Source organism: Rosa rugosa, chromosome 4 (genome assembly GCF_958449725.1).
Source record: "Rosa rugosa chromosome 4, drRosRugo1.1, whole genome shotgun sequence".
NCBI classification, from domain to species: domain Eukaryota; kingdom Viridiplantae; phylum Streptophyta; class Magnoliopsida; order Rosales; family Rosaceae; genus Rosa; species Rosa rugosa.
Window position 1 is genome coordinate 27,411,639 of NC_084823.1, and position 17,356 is coordinate 27,428,994.

General features: G+C 39.3%; 2 protein-coding genes across 2 annotated transcripts; one reads left to right on the plus strand and one right to left on the minus strand.

The window, feature by feature from the left end:
- The first annotated feature begins 2,921 nt into the window (after positions 1–2,921).
- On the plus strand, positions 2,922–3,568 carry LOC133742400 (uncharacterized). Its single transcript, XM_062170053.1, has 2 exons — positions 2,922–3,032; positions 3,279–3,568. The coding sequence occupies exon 2, from the start codon at positions 3,281–3,283 to the stop codon at positions 3,461–3,463; it is 183 nt and encodes a 60-aa protein (XP_062026037.1). The 5' UTR covers positions 2,922–3,032; positions 3,279–3,280; the 3' UTR covers positions 3,464–3,568.
- A 1,093-nt stretch (positions 3,569–4,661) lies between these two features.
- LOC133744588 (protein LIM3-like) lies at positions 4,662–5,126 on the minus strand. Its single transcript, XM_062172673.1, has 2 exons — positions 4,799–5,126; positions 4,662–4,690 (listed from the first exon to the last, which is right to left on the minus strand). Exons 1-2 carry the CDS (start codon positions 5,124–5,126, stop codon positions 4,662–4,664), a joined length of 357 nt encoding a protein of 118 aa, XP_062028657.1.
- Between the last annotated feature and the right edge of the window lie 12,230 nt (positions 5,127–17,356).

Here is a 17,356-nt window from a genome sequence, read left to right on the forward strand (position 1 = left end):
GTAACCAAAAAAAAAAAAACGGGAGTGAACACCAAGAGTAAACGAAAAAATTATACAAAAGTAACATGAGAGTGTGTTATACTCTTAAAAGAATAAGTGAATAATATAATGGTTGAAAATTAATGAAAATTGTTACAATTTCAATTTTTTAATTCTACACATGTGATTGAAGAACTGGGTCGCCTGACTGGTCAAACACAGCTCCTATTGGATCGCCTTGATCGGATTGCACCACCGCGTTGCCTTCGGGGACGTAGCCACGTTATGGGCTGATTCTTCCAATAATTTACATAGTATAAGTATGCTTCCCTAACAACGGATCTAACCTTGGTCCAGTTGGCAAAGTGGTAAGAATTTTAACTCTTTCTAAAATGCAGACTGAGTTCGAGTCTCAGGGATGTTCTCTTTGCTAATAACTAATATATTTCTCCCTTTTTTGCATCATTTTCTTCTCTTTAGTTGCTGTTTTTTTTTTGGTCTCTTTCCCCATTTTCTTGTAAGCAAACTGGGTTCGAATTATTATCGACAAAGGAAAAAAAAATCTTGTAAGCAAACCTTAAATTAGCCCACCCCAAATGTAGATCCTGGCTACATCCCTGGCTGCCTGCCACCACCTGCATCACCAAACGCCCTAGCTTCAACCACGCTTTTTATCCATGCCTAAAAGCCTCTTTTAAGAGCCACCAAGCTCCCCTGAAAAACACCCTGCCCGGCTGCACTAACTGCACTCCAACGAGGCCAGAGGCCTAGCTTAGCGGGGGAGCCGCCAGACGAGAATGAAGATAAAGGTAGAGAAACCCTAAGTTGGAGCCACCAGTAGGTAATACCAATTTAATGTAGATCAGTTCCCTTTTTTTCGGTTGATCTCAATTGAAATCAATCATTAAGTGTAAATGTCAATCAGATTAAATTTGATTGATATCGAGCATTAGATAAAATCATCATTGATTGATATATTCCTTAAACAAATATAATTAAATCAGTGTATCAAAATAGAATGATTTGCTTACACAATTAAGGAATATTTTGATTAATATCATGGATTAAGTATGATTTTATTTGGTAGACATATTTCGCCCGTGAGCTGTGACTTGTTGGTAAGTTATAATTCCAACATTGTAAAGGTTATAGGTTCGATTCTCACTGACATATGTAAGGGTGGGGTGGGCTAATAGTTTTTTTTTGTTTTTTTTAAGATGTACATATTCCTTAAATAAAATTAATAAAATTAATTAAATCAATCAATTAAAACTGATTGATTTAATTACATAATTAAGGAAAGAAATTAATGTCACATCATTATTGCATTCTAAATTGAGAAAGACGCTGACACTGTAAATACCTCTTTTCAAATCAAGAGAAGACATAGCAGATAGACAAAAAAAATCTCTCCAAAGCTCAAAGACCTACAAGCTCAGAAGTTGCCAAACTTGTGGAATCAACAAGCACCAAGCACACATCGATTCATCTGCCATCAAAGCCGAACAGCACTCACCACGTGACACCACTCGTGGAATCGATCAAGATTAATCCTCTGCAACCCTTGATCAACCATCATCTTCAAGTCGTCAACAAAGAAAATCCTCTTTGCAAGGTTCTTCATCAAGCTCGTGGACAGTCAATGCAACAAGCACCAAACATACATGCAGATTCGTCTACTACTAAAGATGAAGAACGCTCACTATGTGACACCATTTGTGGCCAAATCAGATCAAGGTCAAGCCTCTATGGCTCTTGATCGATCAACTGCCATCTTTTAATCTCCAACACGACAAAAAGTTCAAACTACAACCGTTCGATTCAAGATCAAGTGCTCGCCACCTTTGGATCAAATCAACGTGGGAGATCGAATCAGAGAAAATTCTTGTAAAGAATACTCACAGAGATTGTAACCCTCAAGTTCATAAATAAAAGGGCAAATTTTATTTTACCTCCCTGATCTTTACACCCTAATTCATTTGTGCTCTTGCACTTTTAATTTCATCACGGGTGCCCTTGTACTTACCAATTTTAATCAATCTTGTCTAACCTTTGGCTTTCTTCCCAACTATTGTATGATGTATTTTGAAATTGTAGTCACATACGATATAATTAATTGTGCATGTCACATTAGTGAATCATCATTATACATGGGATCCCATTAGATCCACATTTTCAATTTATAAAATACTTGACAAAAAACTAATGATTGGTGATTGATTAAATTGGAGAGCACAAGAGTATATGTGATAAAATTAAAAGTGTAGGGCCACAATTGATTTAACATGTAAAGTTTAAGGAGGTAAAATGAAATTAGCTCTAATCAAACATATTATTTTGTACACATGTTCTTTTATTCATTGCAGGATTTTCGTGTTTACACTTAGATCATCAATAGTCTAAGAAATAAAAATGCATTTATTTCCAACAAAATGTTGGAGAGGACCAAATTCGAATACCGTACCCCGTTTTTTTTTTTTTTTCCCCAGAGGAAATCATCTTCCGCATAATGTGAGGTGAGTATTCCCAAGAATATAATCACTGAAGTTGTGAAAGGAACAAGTGACATAGTATCTGAAACTATAAAAACCTTGAACAACCTTCTATCTAGTTGGAAGGGAAGGCTTGTCTTGTCATTATTTCCACCAAGAACTGCGAAAGCTGCAGCAAACATCATTATAACAATAAGAGCACCTGCAAGAAGTTGCTATTTTTTTCGTCAATTTTTCTGCATCCTCTATCAATTTCTTATGATTGTTGATAAATACTTCATGTGCTTTTAAACCGTGTGAACTTTTTCGATATTCATGCAGTTTGAGAGGTACCCCTTCTCCTTTGATAAAATAAAATATAAAAAATAAAAAATCTCCAAGGTATAAAAGAAGAAGGTATTCCCTTAAAAAAATAAAAATAAAAAATAAAAAAATTTGGAGTGTTAGGGTTTCTTTTAGTCCCCTATCTTTACACGCAGAAACCAATTAAGAACAACAAAGGTTTCTTTTCTTTTAGTCTTTACCAGTTTTCTTCTCCCTCGTCTATCAGTCTCCAGGCAGGTATCATCTCTCTCTCACTCTCTCTCTCTCTCTCTCTCTCTCTCTCTCTCCGGGCAGGTATCAATTCATGTATGATTTTGTTCTTTTGTTTATGGCCTCCATCGATGGCCGTCATGGCCCCTCCACTGCCAAATTCCCAGGGTTGATTACAATTAATACAATCTATGATATTTCATTCTTAAGTGAAATACATATGAATTCACTATTACTTAATTGATTGGAATTCATTCTCTTGTTGGAATTAAGGAATGGGTGACAAGAAGAAGAAGAAGGCTACTATGCTCATCCGACTTGTGTCATCTGCTAGGACTGGATATTTCTATGTCACCAAGAAGCCGTCCGGGATGACAGAAAAACTTGAGTTGCGAAAATATGATCCTCGGGTAAAACTTCATGTTCTATTTACTGAGGCCAAATTGAAAATTAAATAAGTATGCTCTTCTATATCATTATCATACACCAATTTGGATCCATGTTTTGTTATTGATGATTGGCGATGAGATGCTAGCCTGTATCTAAGTAGACCCAAGTGCGCATAATAATATTTGGGGTTGTTTAATTGATTTCTGTTAATAAGATTTCTTGGTTTGGTTTCAAATTTTACTAGTGTTACGTATATTGCAACTAGTAATCTCGTGCCTGTGAAGAAACAATGGTTACAAGCTTATTATTTTCAATACTTGCGTCTAACAAAAGTAAAATTTTATTCACTAACGAAGTCAAAAGGAAAACAAACAAGTGCCCCAGACAGAAGTAGAAAGCTGAAGCTAAACCAGCTACAAACCCTAGATGCAGAAACAGTAGCCGTAACAGCTAACCAATACACACCAAAGCCGGCCGCACCAAAATGAACAAAAGCAAGGTCAAAACCTGTTTGGAAAACTAAATAAAAGACATATCTAATTGGCGATACCTTCTTGTCATCGTCTCATAGTGATATGCATCACCTGATCGATAATACTCTTTTGGTGATATACGATGTCTGATGGACAATCTCTTCTAGACATCCCCTTCTTGCTTTTGTGGCAAAAAAGATATTTCATTCTGGCGAGGAGATATACTGTACACCTACATGGTGTACAATAGCAATAATATGGCGTAATTTCTACCCGGTAATTTAGATGATGGCTCAGTTATAATTTTTTTTTTCTGGATAATTCTCGTTTTACTTGAGATCTTTATCAGTTTTTAATTGAACTTCATGCTTGGTAGTAGAAAAAGAAAAGAGAATTCAAATTGGATTTTAGTTTTATAACCTCTTTGTTTTTATACTTTATTTATTTTTATCCACTCACTCTAACGATTTCTTTTAGTAAAAACGATAATTATTTTTCCCACCTCGCCTCACCACTCTTTCACTATATTTAGGAGCCCAGAGTTTACTATTTAACGATTACGAGGGAATTTGTTTGCATCATGCACGTACAATCTATCATGAAACAAACACTAACGTACATGGGGATTTTAATTTATTGTTATGAATAGTAAATATCATGGATTTGATTATTGATTATTCCAGTAGATTCATATGAAGTCTTTTAGGTTACATAAGGATGATGAACTGCGTCTTTATTTCAACGAGCACTTCATTTAACTCCGATACATATATGGAGATGCATATGTATCACTTCAACCACTTGACGGTGGAACTGTATAACCTGCGGTGGATAGCCAAACTTATGAGAGTCATTATCAAATATGTCAAATTAAGCAGCAGATCCCTTGTGCATATTAACTATGAGAAAGAGATTAATTTGGAATCTTACTTCCACACTTCATTCCACGAGGAATATCGATACCACAGGATCTAACGACCTTAACCACCTTGTCCATGTCAACCAGCTGCTCGACCATCTTCGTCATGTGCTGGCACGCGCATGGAATGTCTAACGTTCTGATTGCCGTGCAGCATCCTTGAGACGGCGTTGGCGGCAATAGAGTACCCTTCCGAACATAAGCTGCACATTGCGTCATCAGACCTTGAATGTCACCTTGGCAAGCCTGCCCCAGAACCACATCGACTTCACTGGAGAGAAGAATTCCTATCACCGCAAAGGCAGCCAAAACCATGAAAGGAAGATTGAGCATTTCCATCTTGCTCGCTCTTTGTGTTTGTGCTTTTGTTGTTGGGGGCCGATGAGTTATTGTGTGGTTTATATAAGGATCTCGATACAGATTTTACGTTTGTAGCGTTACAGATTTTGTTACTTTTAAACTTGGGGTTGCATATTGCATGAGAAGTTATGGGGCTTTTAATTACTGTGCATTGTAGAAAACATGGAACGAACTACTTTATTATCTTTTTGAGAAATTACTGGGGAAAAAGTATAGCTTTAACTGATGGAGCTGTCAATTAAGCATGAACAAAAAGCCGGACTCGTATCCTTCTGTAAGGTGTAACGTACAAGCCAACGGCCGGGTTTGTTCGATTTTCCTAAAAGGAACCCTCGTAGAATTACAGCATATCTTTGTTTGAATTATCTTGATTTGCGGAATTAAACCTCGTTAGAGATTAAGTCTTGATCTATTTGGTTTTGATTTGGTCTTGATTCATTACTTTAAATTGATGATCTTGTAAACCACCAAAAAAAAATAAGAGTAATTGAATATTGAATAGATGGCTTTTGTTATAATTAGAACTTAGATCATGGAGTTATTTTTCTTTTATAAAGTAATTGAGATTTCATTTAATCCCAAAACCATAACTTTAATTAATAGACATAGCAAATAGACAATCACACTATACTCGTAAGGGCTCATTAAGTATCTAATAATCATAATGCCCTAAAAAAAATAGGGAATTATTAAGCTAAAACAACATTAAACTAAAATAGAGGCCACAGCCCAATAACTCAATCTGCCTTAGCCTAAGCCCAACAGCAAGCGGCCCAGCCAGCACTTGTCCCATTGTGCAAAGCTGTCAACAGCACATAGCAGCCTCGCCGCTACCGCGAGGAACACCACCATCATCACGTAACGCCGCCATCCGGAGCCCTCAGTGAAACCTTCCACCTGAAAACCCTGCTGCCTACACCTCCATCAAAGCCACTATCTATGCATTGCTCCTTGATCACTATGTTGCCGTCAATTCCATAAGCATCAGCGCAGTAATAGATCGGGATCCGCTGTCGATGTTGTCAAACTCAAAACCAAGAACAAACGCAGCCGCCACCGTAGCTCAGAAACCATCCACCCGAATCTGCATCATTGGATCCCGCACACCAAGAAACCTCTTCGACCAAGCTAGAGCACAGCCTTGCTATCCAGTGGCGGATCCAGGATCCAAAACCTGTCTAGGCTAATTAGACAATCATCTATAGATTTTTTTTGGGTACAATGACGACAGCTCACAGCTCTCTTTACAAAATTGAATGTATAGAGGTGCCTAGGTATATACTCACAGCTTCAAGCCAATGCGATATATCATGAAAGATATAAACCTAAACAGAATAATTCCAAAAGTTGTGCTAACCTTGAAAGTTGAAACCCAGATATGGGAATGTATAAAGCAGCAAGAACAACGATGACCCAGAACACAAAAAGTCAAGTCCTGTAATCAAAATCCGCCACTGCCCAGAGTCTAACAAACAAACAATTAAACAAACAAAAACAACTCTAATTGCACCTCCACTCTAGCTAGGCAGGAACAGATTAAAAGATTTGGAACTTTTGGGTGTTCATCACATTACACCCCCCACAAAAATCCAAAGAATCAAAAACGGAAACCCACCACCTCGGCACCTCCATTCTCCCAGATTGAAATTCCACGTTGGCTGGTTCTGATGGAATTTCAAAATTAATTGAAAAAAAAAACAGAAATTGAAAATGGTGAGAGAGAGAAACAGAGAGAGAGGTGAGGAGGACGATGATGATGATGATCTGTGAAGATAGCTGGCAGTTTGAAATTTCAAAAATTTGGGGAGTGTGGTTTATCACAAAAGGTTTGGGGGTTTGTGGGTTCAAGTCGAGTAGCTCCAGTCTCCAGATAGTTTTTTTTTTTCTTTTCTCCTTTGGGTATGGGCTGAAAGGAAATATACATTTACTTTGAGGTTTTTGAGCCAAATTCTTGTCTAGGCTGCAGCCTAGATAGCCCACCATTTGGTTCCGCCCCTGTTGCCATCAGGAGCCACAATCCAGCCCCACAAAACTCCCTGTCGTGCAGCATAGAACGCACGCCAACAAGGCCAGCGGCCAAGCGCGACACGGGGCCGCCGGATGAGAACTGAAGGAACCTTGAAGGAGCCCTAGCCGCCCTCTAGTTTCTGGTGAGAAGAGATCTTCAATAAGATGATTCATACTTTAAATTGATGATCTTGTTGAGAAAAAAAAAACAAAAAAAAAAGAGCAATTGGATATTGAATATTTGGCTTATGTTATCATTAGAATTTAGATCATGGAGTTTTTATAAAGTAATAGAGATTTCATTTAATCCCAAGGTCAGAACGACACATACAAATAATCTTCTTATGCTTGTAGCATAACTAAGTGGCCAAGCAGGTAAGAGAAAACGAGTACCATCCACTAGTACATTGTTGCTCACTGATGCAAGAGCCTACACAACTATGCAAATTCATCATTAATTCACAAAAAAAATTAACCATCTTGAATCTCATTTCAGACCTAGAGTTCGCATCCCTTATCACCACCTTCCCTTTCTCCTTCCAAGGCTTCCTACCATACTGCAGATTTGTAAATAGAGAACGTGCCACAACTTAGGGGAAATAAGATTGAAGCTTGAAAGTTGCACTCCTCAATTGAAACCCTCAATAAAGTTTATCCTTGAAGTCCTAGCCCTATTTACTGTCCCCTTCGAAGTCAAAGCAACAACAGTGCACACACCATTTGCATCATAAACCAAAGCACAATTACGGCACCTACCGATCAAATTCTCAAAGAAAAAAGTGATTTCCTCCTTAATACCTTGAGCAAGTTTCAGTTTTTATTTTGGAAGAATTTTACAAACGGTCACTTGAAAATGACTTATTCGACACTTTGGTCACTCAGTTTTCAAATATATCATTTTAATCACTCAACTATTACTCTGTCAATCACTTTAGTCACTTTGTCAAAATCTCAGTTAAATAGACGATATTTGTGTAAATATGCATTTTTTAGAGGGTAATATTATCAAAATCTTACTTTAGTCACTTCCCCCAATTATTCAAATTTAGACTTCTCAATTTTTCACGATTGGTTGGACAAAAATATCTTTGATATTGTGGCAAAAAAAAAAGAAATTAATGGAAAAATTAACGGAGTGACCGAGTGACTAAGGGCATCTCCAACAGACTAGCTATTTCAACAAAAAGTTAAAAATTTGGCTAATTTGAGATAGTTTAGCACTCCAGCAGAATAGCTATATGAAAGTCAAATTTGGCTTTTGCTAAAATCTCTAGCTAAATTTAGCTAGGGAGGAGAGAGAAAATAACAAAAAACTAAACACTCCATGTTCTATTTTTTTAGTTTAGCTAACACTGCTGGAGGAAAAGCTGCAAATTTACTACCTAAATTTAACTTTTAAATGATTTAGCTAAAAAAATAGCTTTTACTGTTGGAGATGCTCTAAGTGACTAACAAAGTTAAAATTGAGCAACCAAAGTGATATATTTAAAAAGTGAGTGAGTAAAATGTTGAACAGGCCAGTAATATAGTTGAGTGACCAGTTGTGATATTCTTTTTTTAATTTTATTTTATTTTTTATTTTATTTTTTTATAGAGATTTCGTGTGAAACCCTAACCTTAATTTCCTTCTTGTAATTAAAAAGCTTCTCATCCATATCAAGATATTTCCCTGAAGCAATATTCACAACAGTTTTTTTCACCTTAAGCAATGGTGGAATATCAGTAATACATACCCAATAGATGATCGACAACAAGTTCACCTTGTCAATCAGGGTTAAGCCATCATACTCATACAAGATCAGTGTAACACGATTGAAATTCTATGCTCTTTACTTTAAGACTATACTGCAATCCCCACGATCATCAAAAGAAAACAAAAATCAACCTTGGGCTTCCCCTGAATCTAAAACCCCTTCTCTAGAATCCACACTAGTTAAAAATGCCGGCGCACCTCCCTAACATCTACTATCTTGGTGGTCAAGAACCTCCCTTGCAGAAATGCCTTAGAGGAGCGCTTCACAGGTCCTATTGTCAACTTGGTGATATCCACCACTTTATCACCTGCAAGCGCGACGGAGGAAGTAAAACTTGTCGTCATGTCTTCAATTGCTGCATGGAGAGAGATCAAATGAGTCAGAAAGGGACGCCGAGTAGGGGACCGAGGCCGCACGAACATGACTGCGCTAGGGTTAGGGTTTTCTCACAGAGAGAAAACATAACTTGGACGAAACTAATTGAGCATGGAGTTACTTAAAAAAAAATTAAAAAAAAGGAAAAATTCAGAAACTCTTAGCAATCATTGACTTACACTGCCTCCTAGTCAAAGTCTCTAACTGTCATCTCTCATTTGCAAGAAAAAGTGGTCACTTGAAGCAACACCTAGCACAAGAGGTGCTGACACTTCTTCATATGATGAATATTACATCTGTTTAAGTATTTGTAACAATCCAGATGGTTTTACCAACAAGTAATGTTCTCTTAGCAGATAGATAGTCTAACATTTTATATATATATATATCAGACACTTTTAGTGGATCACATCAAACCTAAAAATTGTGTCAGACTATTTAACAAGTAATGCCTTTGAGGATTTGTCAAGATCCTCATTTCTAGATGTGCTTTATATACATAGATTCTTTTTGTCTTCCATTTGATTATTTCTATGTTAATCACATTTTATGCTCTTATTATAATCAATGATAAGAACTGTTGCAATTATTGTCCCAAATTAACATGACTGAATGTTGTTAGAGGTGGACAAAAAGGAATTTGTGTTGTATCACTTAGTGGAGCAAAATGCATAAACTAGAGATAGGGTAGCCTAAACCAGAGATAGTAACAAGTAAACTTAATCTTTAAGGTATGAACGGAATGCCTCTACATTAACCGTAAATAGTTTCAAGTAATATAACTTCGAAATGAAGATACAAAAGTATCACAGTCCATCTTACAGCAGAAGTACGCAGCGAAGTACAAAAGTTCTTGTTTCAACCATGCACCTACTATTTTTCTTTCTTTGTTGCTACACCATGACCAATTATTTAAATTAGGTCGTGTAAAAGGAGCTACAAGCCTACCAAATGGAGCAATAAAATAAATAAACCACTGCTTTATAGTTCTGGTGGAACTACTACAGTTCATTAATTTTCGATTATACTATGCTTTTATGTTTTTTCACTCAATTATTCTCTTAGGCTAAATGAAATAGCAGAAACTAAACTTCAAAGCCATACCAAGGGATCATAACTATACTCAAATTCAAGTAACTGGTTTGAATGCTTTCGCGCTGTGCTTTCAACATGTTTGAATTGCTATATTCCATTTGGCTTTCAATGGTCTTGTTTAAAATGCGTAAGATCTGCGTGAAGTAAAGAATCATACCATACTACTGTTTGAACCTATATTTGGCAAGGCCCATGTGGCAGATAGGTGGGCCTGACCCACAAGTCTTAATGAATGACCACGGCTAATTAGCCGCGGTACATAAAAGATTTACAAAGTTAATTCTCAAATTTATGGCAGAAGATAACGTGTTTAGAGAACCGTTACTAAATCTGAAGAGATCAAATGACCCATAAGGCGTAATAAATGACCGCGGACCCACAAGGCATAATTAGTCGCGACACATCAAAGAACTAGATTATCAGTTTCATAACAGGAAAAACTTTACCAAAGCTTGGATTAATTAGCTTGAATGAGCATTAAGGGTTTTATTGTCAATCATCAGTTACAAGACCTGAGTAATTGCTCATGAAAGCATCGATCATTGATAACGTCAAAAATATCAGAAATGTGAATATTGTTTTGTTTGTAATCAATGTGGTCTTAGCTGTAAAGGCTGAGATTGTGTCTTTTCCTTCATTCAGTAGTTTAGCTTCACTGTAAAAAGGATCATCTGATTCATTATTAGAGGTCCTCGACCAAACGCTCTACGCGAGTACTCAAATTTTATCTCAATACATTTCAACATTTCAGCAACATTTATCAATCTTTATGTGTTTATCTTATCGCTTTCTTTATAGGTATTTATCTTTCCCGCACTTTACATTGTTGCTCTTTACATTCATGCAATTTATCTTTTCGTTGTTTACTTTGTCTGCACTTTATTTCTCATGGTTTACATTCCTGTTGTTTATCTTTATTTGCTGCACTTTTACATTCTTGTTGGTTACTTTGCATTATTTACATGGGAGAATTTTTCAAACAGTACCTAAACTAAAGGTCACTGTGAATTAACGTTCCTCACTTTACACTAATTACACTTTGGTACCTGGACTATAAATCTCGACCCACTTTTGGTACACACTGTCAATAACTCCGTTAGTTGGCATGCCACCTCGCATATTTTGAAGGGTAAAGTTGTCACTTGACTATCCACTTTCAGAAAGTTAATTTTTTTAATAAAAAAAAATTTGTGGTGCGATCTTGACCGTAGATCCACCTTTGGAAAGTCTATTTTTCTTTTAAATAAAAAAGAAAATAAAATGTCTTGCCTTTGGGTTTCTGGGTTGGGAAACCATGGATCAAAGATTTATCCAAATTGGAATTGGAATCAGAATTGGAAGAAAGAGAGAGGGAGTGGATGATGGTGTGGTGGACGAAGGAGAGATTGTGGGAGATGGAGTGGGAAGAGCGCTTCATGAGGACGATGGAGTCCGTGGAGTCGATGAGGTCCGTCACCAACCAAAACCCGAAGTCGCCATCGCCGCCGCGAGTTCGAGGGTCCGTTCACGGTGGTGGGGAAGAGCAGAAGCAAAGCGGTGAGGATTGACGCGGTTCCGGTGTGAAATTAAGGAGAGTCCTCTTCTCCTACCTCTGTGTTGATTGCTTGCTTGGATTGATTAGACTGAAATAGAAAGAAGCTTTGGGAAGGTGGTCAGTGCCAGTGACAGAGACGAAGAACGACTCTGTTTCTCGAGGTGCGGCAGCGTGACAAAGACGAGTGAGTTCATGTTTTGTGCACAGGGGCCAAGCTATCAATTTGGAGATTCAAAGACTCAACCTTTTCTTCATTTGTTTATCTCCAATTTCAGCCTAGCTATCAATTCAGCTTTCTGGGTCAAGAAACCATGGATCGAAGATCAGAACTTTGAGAGAGAAAGAGAGAGAATAAGAGGAATGAAGGAAGAAGAGAGAGAAAAATTGGGTCGGCCCGGTTGGAGGCTGGGGCGTGGTTGCCACGCAAGGCTCGGCCCAGAGAGGCTAGGGCGGCTGACAACGACTTGGCTTGGAGGAATGACAGCTACGGTTTATTTGGGCTTCTGGGCAGTAGGTGAAGGCAAAGCTGAGATTGCAGAAAGTAGGGAAATGAGATTAGAGCTGAGATTTGATCATGACCCCGAGAGACAGAGAGAGAGAGAGAGAGAGAGAGAGAGAGAGTGTGTGTGTGTGTGAAAATATCAAACTACCCTTTACAAAATTAAATAATGACATGAGGTTAACGGAGTTATTGACGGTGTGTACCAAAAGTGGGTCGAGATGTATAGTCCAGGTACCAAAGTGTAATTAGTGTAAAGTTAGGAACGTTAATTAACAGTGACCTTTAGTTCAGGTACTGTTTGAAAAATTCTCCCTATTTACATTCCTGCACTCATTTTAAGAAAATCACCAAAAAGAGACATCACCAGAATGTTTGAATCTAGTAAACGAGTTTTCTAGCACTCATGCATTTCTTTGTTCGTACCCATATTGAATCAAGGTATCAAGGTTACACTTTATGCCTTGACTTTATTTGTCAATTGTCACTGCTCGCACTTTCACGTTCACTCACCGAGTTGCACATCACGAACATTCTAGCTAGGTAAGGCCGATCCGTGCTAAAGTCCTTGCATTCAAGGCAGAGAGAACCCTGCGGCCGAGATTGATCCTTTCTTAGCCCACAATCAATTGATCAGAAGTTAGATCAGCACAAGATCTACAAACAGTACAAAACCTCGCTTGGCCTCCAAGCCGTGGGTTGGCATGCCTGCGCACACATGACCGCTCCAGAAGGACACGTCTAAACCAAAGAAGCCCTTGGCCTAGTGATATGTGGCCGAGACAATTTTTGAGCGAACATGTTTTGGCACGCCCAGTGGGACAACATTAGGTGAATGTTATCAGATTCCTACGCCAAGTCTCGAGGGAATCGTTGTTATAGGTGTAGGCAACAATGCCATACCTCTTCTTCTTGTCCAAACAGATCAGCTGCCTCAAGAGATCCCATTGTACCCATGTCAAGTCTCCCAATGGCATCAATTCAACCAGCTTCAACGTCAAGTGGGATCTCTACAAGTGGAGTCATGGCACATCCTGCATCGTCAGTTGCCGCGACCGCCATGTTAGTGTCAGCCTCTACTACAGCGAGTCATCCATCTTTCAGTCAGCAGCCGCAGTCACATATCGTCCAAACCTCAGGGATAACAAACATAGCTGATTTTACAACTGCGACTGGTACTCGACCGTATGATGCTGTAGCTTATCCATAGGGCCTGCCACCAGGGTATACCCCAGTCGGTCAGTGTGCCAGCAACTACAGCCACTAACGGATCATTCCCTTGGGGTTTCTCTCCAGGCTATAATCTGTTGTATGAACCATTTAATGCATCTGCAACAATTAGTACAAGTCAGACTCCGTGGCCATCAGGATTTAATCCATTGTATGAACCAGCACCTACAATTGCACCTGCAACCACTGGAGCCGATGTATCTTGGTAGAGTCTTAACCATGATCTTGACAACGTTGATGATGGCATCGGCTGGTTAGACTGAAATCTTGAAAATTGTTTATGTTAATGTTTAGAAACCGAAGGCTCTAATTAACGTTAAAGAAAGAAATAGAGAGAGAGAGAGAGTAAATGAGACACAAGAAGTATAGTGGTTCGTCTCCCACCTTAGCGTGAGACTACGTCCACTCGTCCACTTGAAAGTTTAACTAGTGTGTTTGGGCCTTGCGGCCTAAGGGGATTACAAGAGATGTAATGGGATGAATTTTAAGTGGGAGGAGGGGTCCCTTTTATAGGTAAAGGAACCCCTCTCCTTTACATGTTTTCCAATGTGGGATGCAAAAGATAACTATTCTAGTGTACAAAGGCTTATTATGAAGGCAACTTGGCAAGGCCGGGAAGGTGGCTTCCTGGCGAGGTATTGGCCGCTTCCGACTACCGTGGAGTAGCTTGAACATCGGGCTACGGGATGCATGTCGCGGTTGGGTCCCACCATGGCTTGTGGGTCCCCTAAAGAGGGTGTCACATATGCTTGATGACATAGCGAATCCCCCATAATAGTGGTGGTATATACAGTTTCACTCGGCTAGATCGTAATCTTGAAAATAGTTTTGGGCAACTCAACCGCAGCATGGGAGTCCAGTTTGATATGATGAACGCGTGGCTACGTTGGTTTCAAACTGGAACAAGAACACATGTGTCGTAGAGTAGTCAGAATGAAGGTAATAGAAATTGGTCTTTTGAGCAAGGTCAAAGCAGCCAAACACAACAAATACCACCTCCAACTGGACAATCTACACCAACGCCGATAAGACCAGCCACAACCGTTCATCCTCTCAGTCAACAACAGTCTTTTTTAGAGCCGCGACAGTAGTTAGTTTAACAAGTGTCAACTCAACAAGCTTTTCCTAGTGGACACTTAGGGAAAAATACAGGCAACCAGAATCATGTATACCAGATTCCACGGCCTCAGAACCACCTAGCTCACCAAGCCTTCAACCAGAATAATGTTGCGCGTCCTGTTCAACCTCTCAATCAACATGTATATACGCAACAACAGACTACTGGTCCGCAGCCATGGCTATCCGAAGCAGCAAATCAAGGATATGGCCAACAAATTCCCCTGCATCACAATCCACCACATAACGCGAAGCATGGAATACGATGGTAGCCTATCCAGAACCAGCAACAACCAATGCAGCAATGGCATGGCGATCATAATAGACCTATTCTCTTTAATGAAAGTTCAGAATCTGGTGGAAGCCATGGTGGGTGATTTGCTCCCGCCGGTAAATAGACCAACTTATACAAAGATGTATCCACCTCATATTGACCAAGTTCCCTTACCGTATCGATACCACGTTCCCGTTTTCCATTTATTTTTTGGGGATGCTTATCAGTCCACAGTTGAACATATCGGGCAGTTTATTTCACAATGTGTTGAGACGAATAGCGAAGAGAACCGCATGCAGTTGTTCGTCAATTCTCTAATTCATGGTTCGTTAACCTACCACCCAATTCCATCCAAAATTGGCAAGATCTCGAGCGAGCATTCCACAAGGCAGCGCGGAACATATCAGTAGCTGAGTTGGCTAAATCATTTCAGACGGCCAATGAGACCGCTCAAGAGTATATAAGGAGATTTAAACTCCTAAGAGCCAGATGCAAAGCGCAGTTGCCAGAATCCGAGTTTGTTGAGATGGCATTAGCTGGACTTGGCTTCGAGTTCAGGAAAAAGTTTGAAGGTCTGACTTCAGAGATCTTTACAAACTTGAATCCAGAGAGTCATAAGATACAATGCAATTTTGAAAGAAGAAGTGCAGAAAAGACTTGCTTCAAAAGGCACATACTACACTAGTCAGGCTGTAGCCGCGGCCCATATTAAGGAGTGAAGTAGCGATGAAGATATGGCTGAAATTAATTCGGCCGAGCTGACTGTGAAACGGCATTTTATGTTTTACCATCTGTTAAACAAATGAAAGGAATAATGTTTTGTAAGTTATATAATTCCTAGAAACATTCTACTAATAATTGTGTTATCTTTCGTGATGTTGTGCAGGACTTAATCGATCAAGAAAAGCTCAAGTTCCCTGACAAGCCAAGTTCTACAATGAAGGTGGATAGCGACCCTTTCCCGACTACAAAAGTGAATATGATCAGTGCCGCGGTTCCCATGGCAGCTGACATGAGTGCAAAGCAGAAGGATCTCTCTATGGCTGAAAGAGTGATCGATAGTGGGTTCAATCAAGCTTTCTCCTTCTAAGTTAACAACTGCTCAAGTCCCAGTGGCCGCAGTGCTATACGGAAGGTGCCAGAAGGAGGTTGGTCTCCATAAAATTCTGCAACCAAAGACTTATGACAACGATAGAGCCAAGTAGAAGGGTAAGCTGCTTGATCAAGGGGTTTCTCAAAGGTCTTAATCACAAGTGCAATGCGGTTAGAGAATTTCCTCTGTTGTAGAACCAAGTTGTTATAGAAGATGTGGAGAAGAGCACTCTAAGAGAGAGAGACCAGCAACCGCAAAGATTAAGCCAAAGCCTGTTTGTAGAAAGCTTTGTTATGATAACCCTCCTTATGACAACAATAAGAGGGCAAGTTCTCCAATGAAGCACGGTCAGCCTGATCGAGATAAGGGAAAGTCTCCAATGGAATATAACCGAACTGGCTGCAGTAGTTGGGTCAGCAGAAATTTCACTCAGAACAATGGAGGCGTCCAGGGATATGATGAAACAAGGCCACGAACATACAAATTAACCTCCGGTCACCCACGATAACAGGTGGTATGGCAGAGTGTCTAGAGATCACCATATTGAGCCTTTATCCAAAACCCAGAAACGCCGACAGCAATGAGAGCTTGCCTTGGCTAGAAGGTTGGAGTTGGCAAGAAAAGATCAGGAGGCATAGAAGAAACTTGAATATAGAGGCAACACACAAAGGTTCTGTGGATGGCAGGGAAGATAGAATCAACAAAAGCTGTATGGCAGTCGTCATCAAACAAGGAAATTTGATTCAGATCCACTTCTATGTCAACAACAACCCCAGAGCCACTTGCAGAGGATGTGAAGAAAGGAACCAGTTATGTTTCTGCTACAGAGAAAGCTTCAGCAACTGCATCTGACAAACTACCCCCAGGAGTCAAGGGGAACTCTTAAGTTGAGAAGTTGAAAGTTGAAGTCCTGAAAAACAAGCTACCTCCTTTTTCCTCAAAGAATTGGACTACCATGAAGGAATACCACAGGACACATTCGACTTTAGCTTTGTACGGGCCGACGTGGGAAGAACTTGATACTCTGAAGGCTTTAACAAAAAACCCAGGGCTTGAGCCTTTAATGGTGCAAAGTACATCAAGTGCGCGCAGGATTGAAAATTTTGTATCAAGCACAAATAGATGGTGTGGAGTTGGTGGCAGACCCTGTTGATTTACCAGTATCATAGCGAGATCTCAAGTATATATATGAAGGACTACCATAAAATGTATTCGGTTATCAGTACATATGG

What these genes read in the sequence shown, in the direction of transcription:
- LOC133744588 (XM_062172673.1), bottom strand. Translation starts at nt 5,126, where the DNA reads ATGGAAATGCTCAATCTTCCTTTCATGGTTTTGGCTGCCTTTGCGGTG. An exon ending in TCGTGGAATGAAGTGTGGAA is followed by an intron (nt 4,691 to 4,798) that starts GTAAGATTCCAA and finishes TATCCACCGCAG; the next exon opens with GTTATACAGTTCCACCGTCA.
- LOC133742400 (XM_062170053.1), top strand. Translation starts at nt 3,281, where the DNA reads ATGGGTGACAAGAAGAAGAAGAAGGCTACTATGCTCATCCGACTTGTG.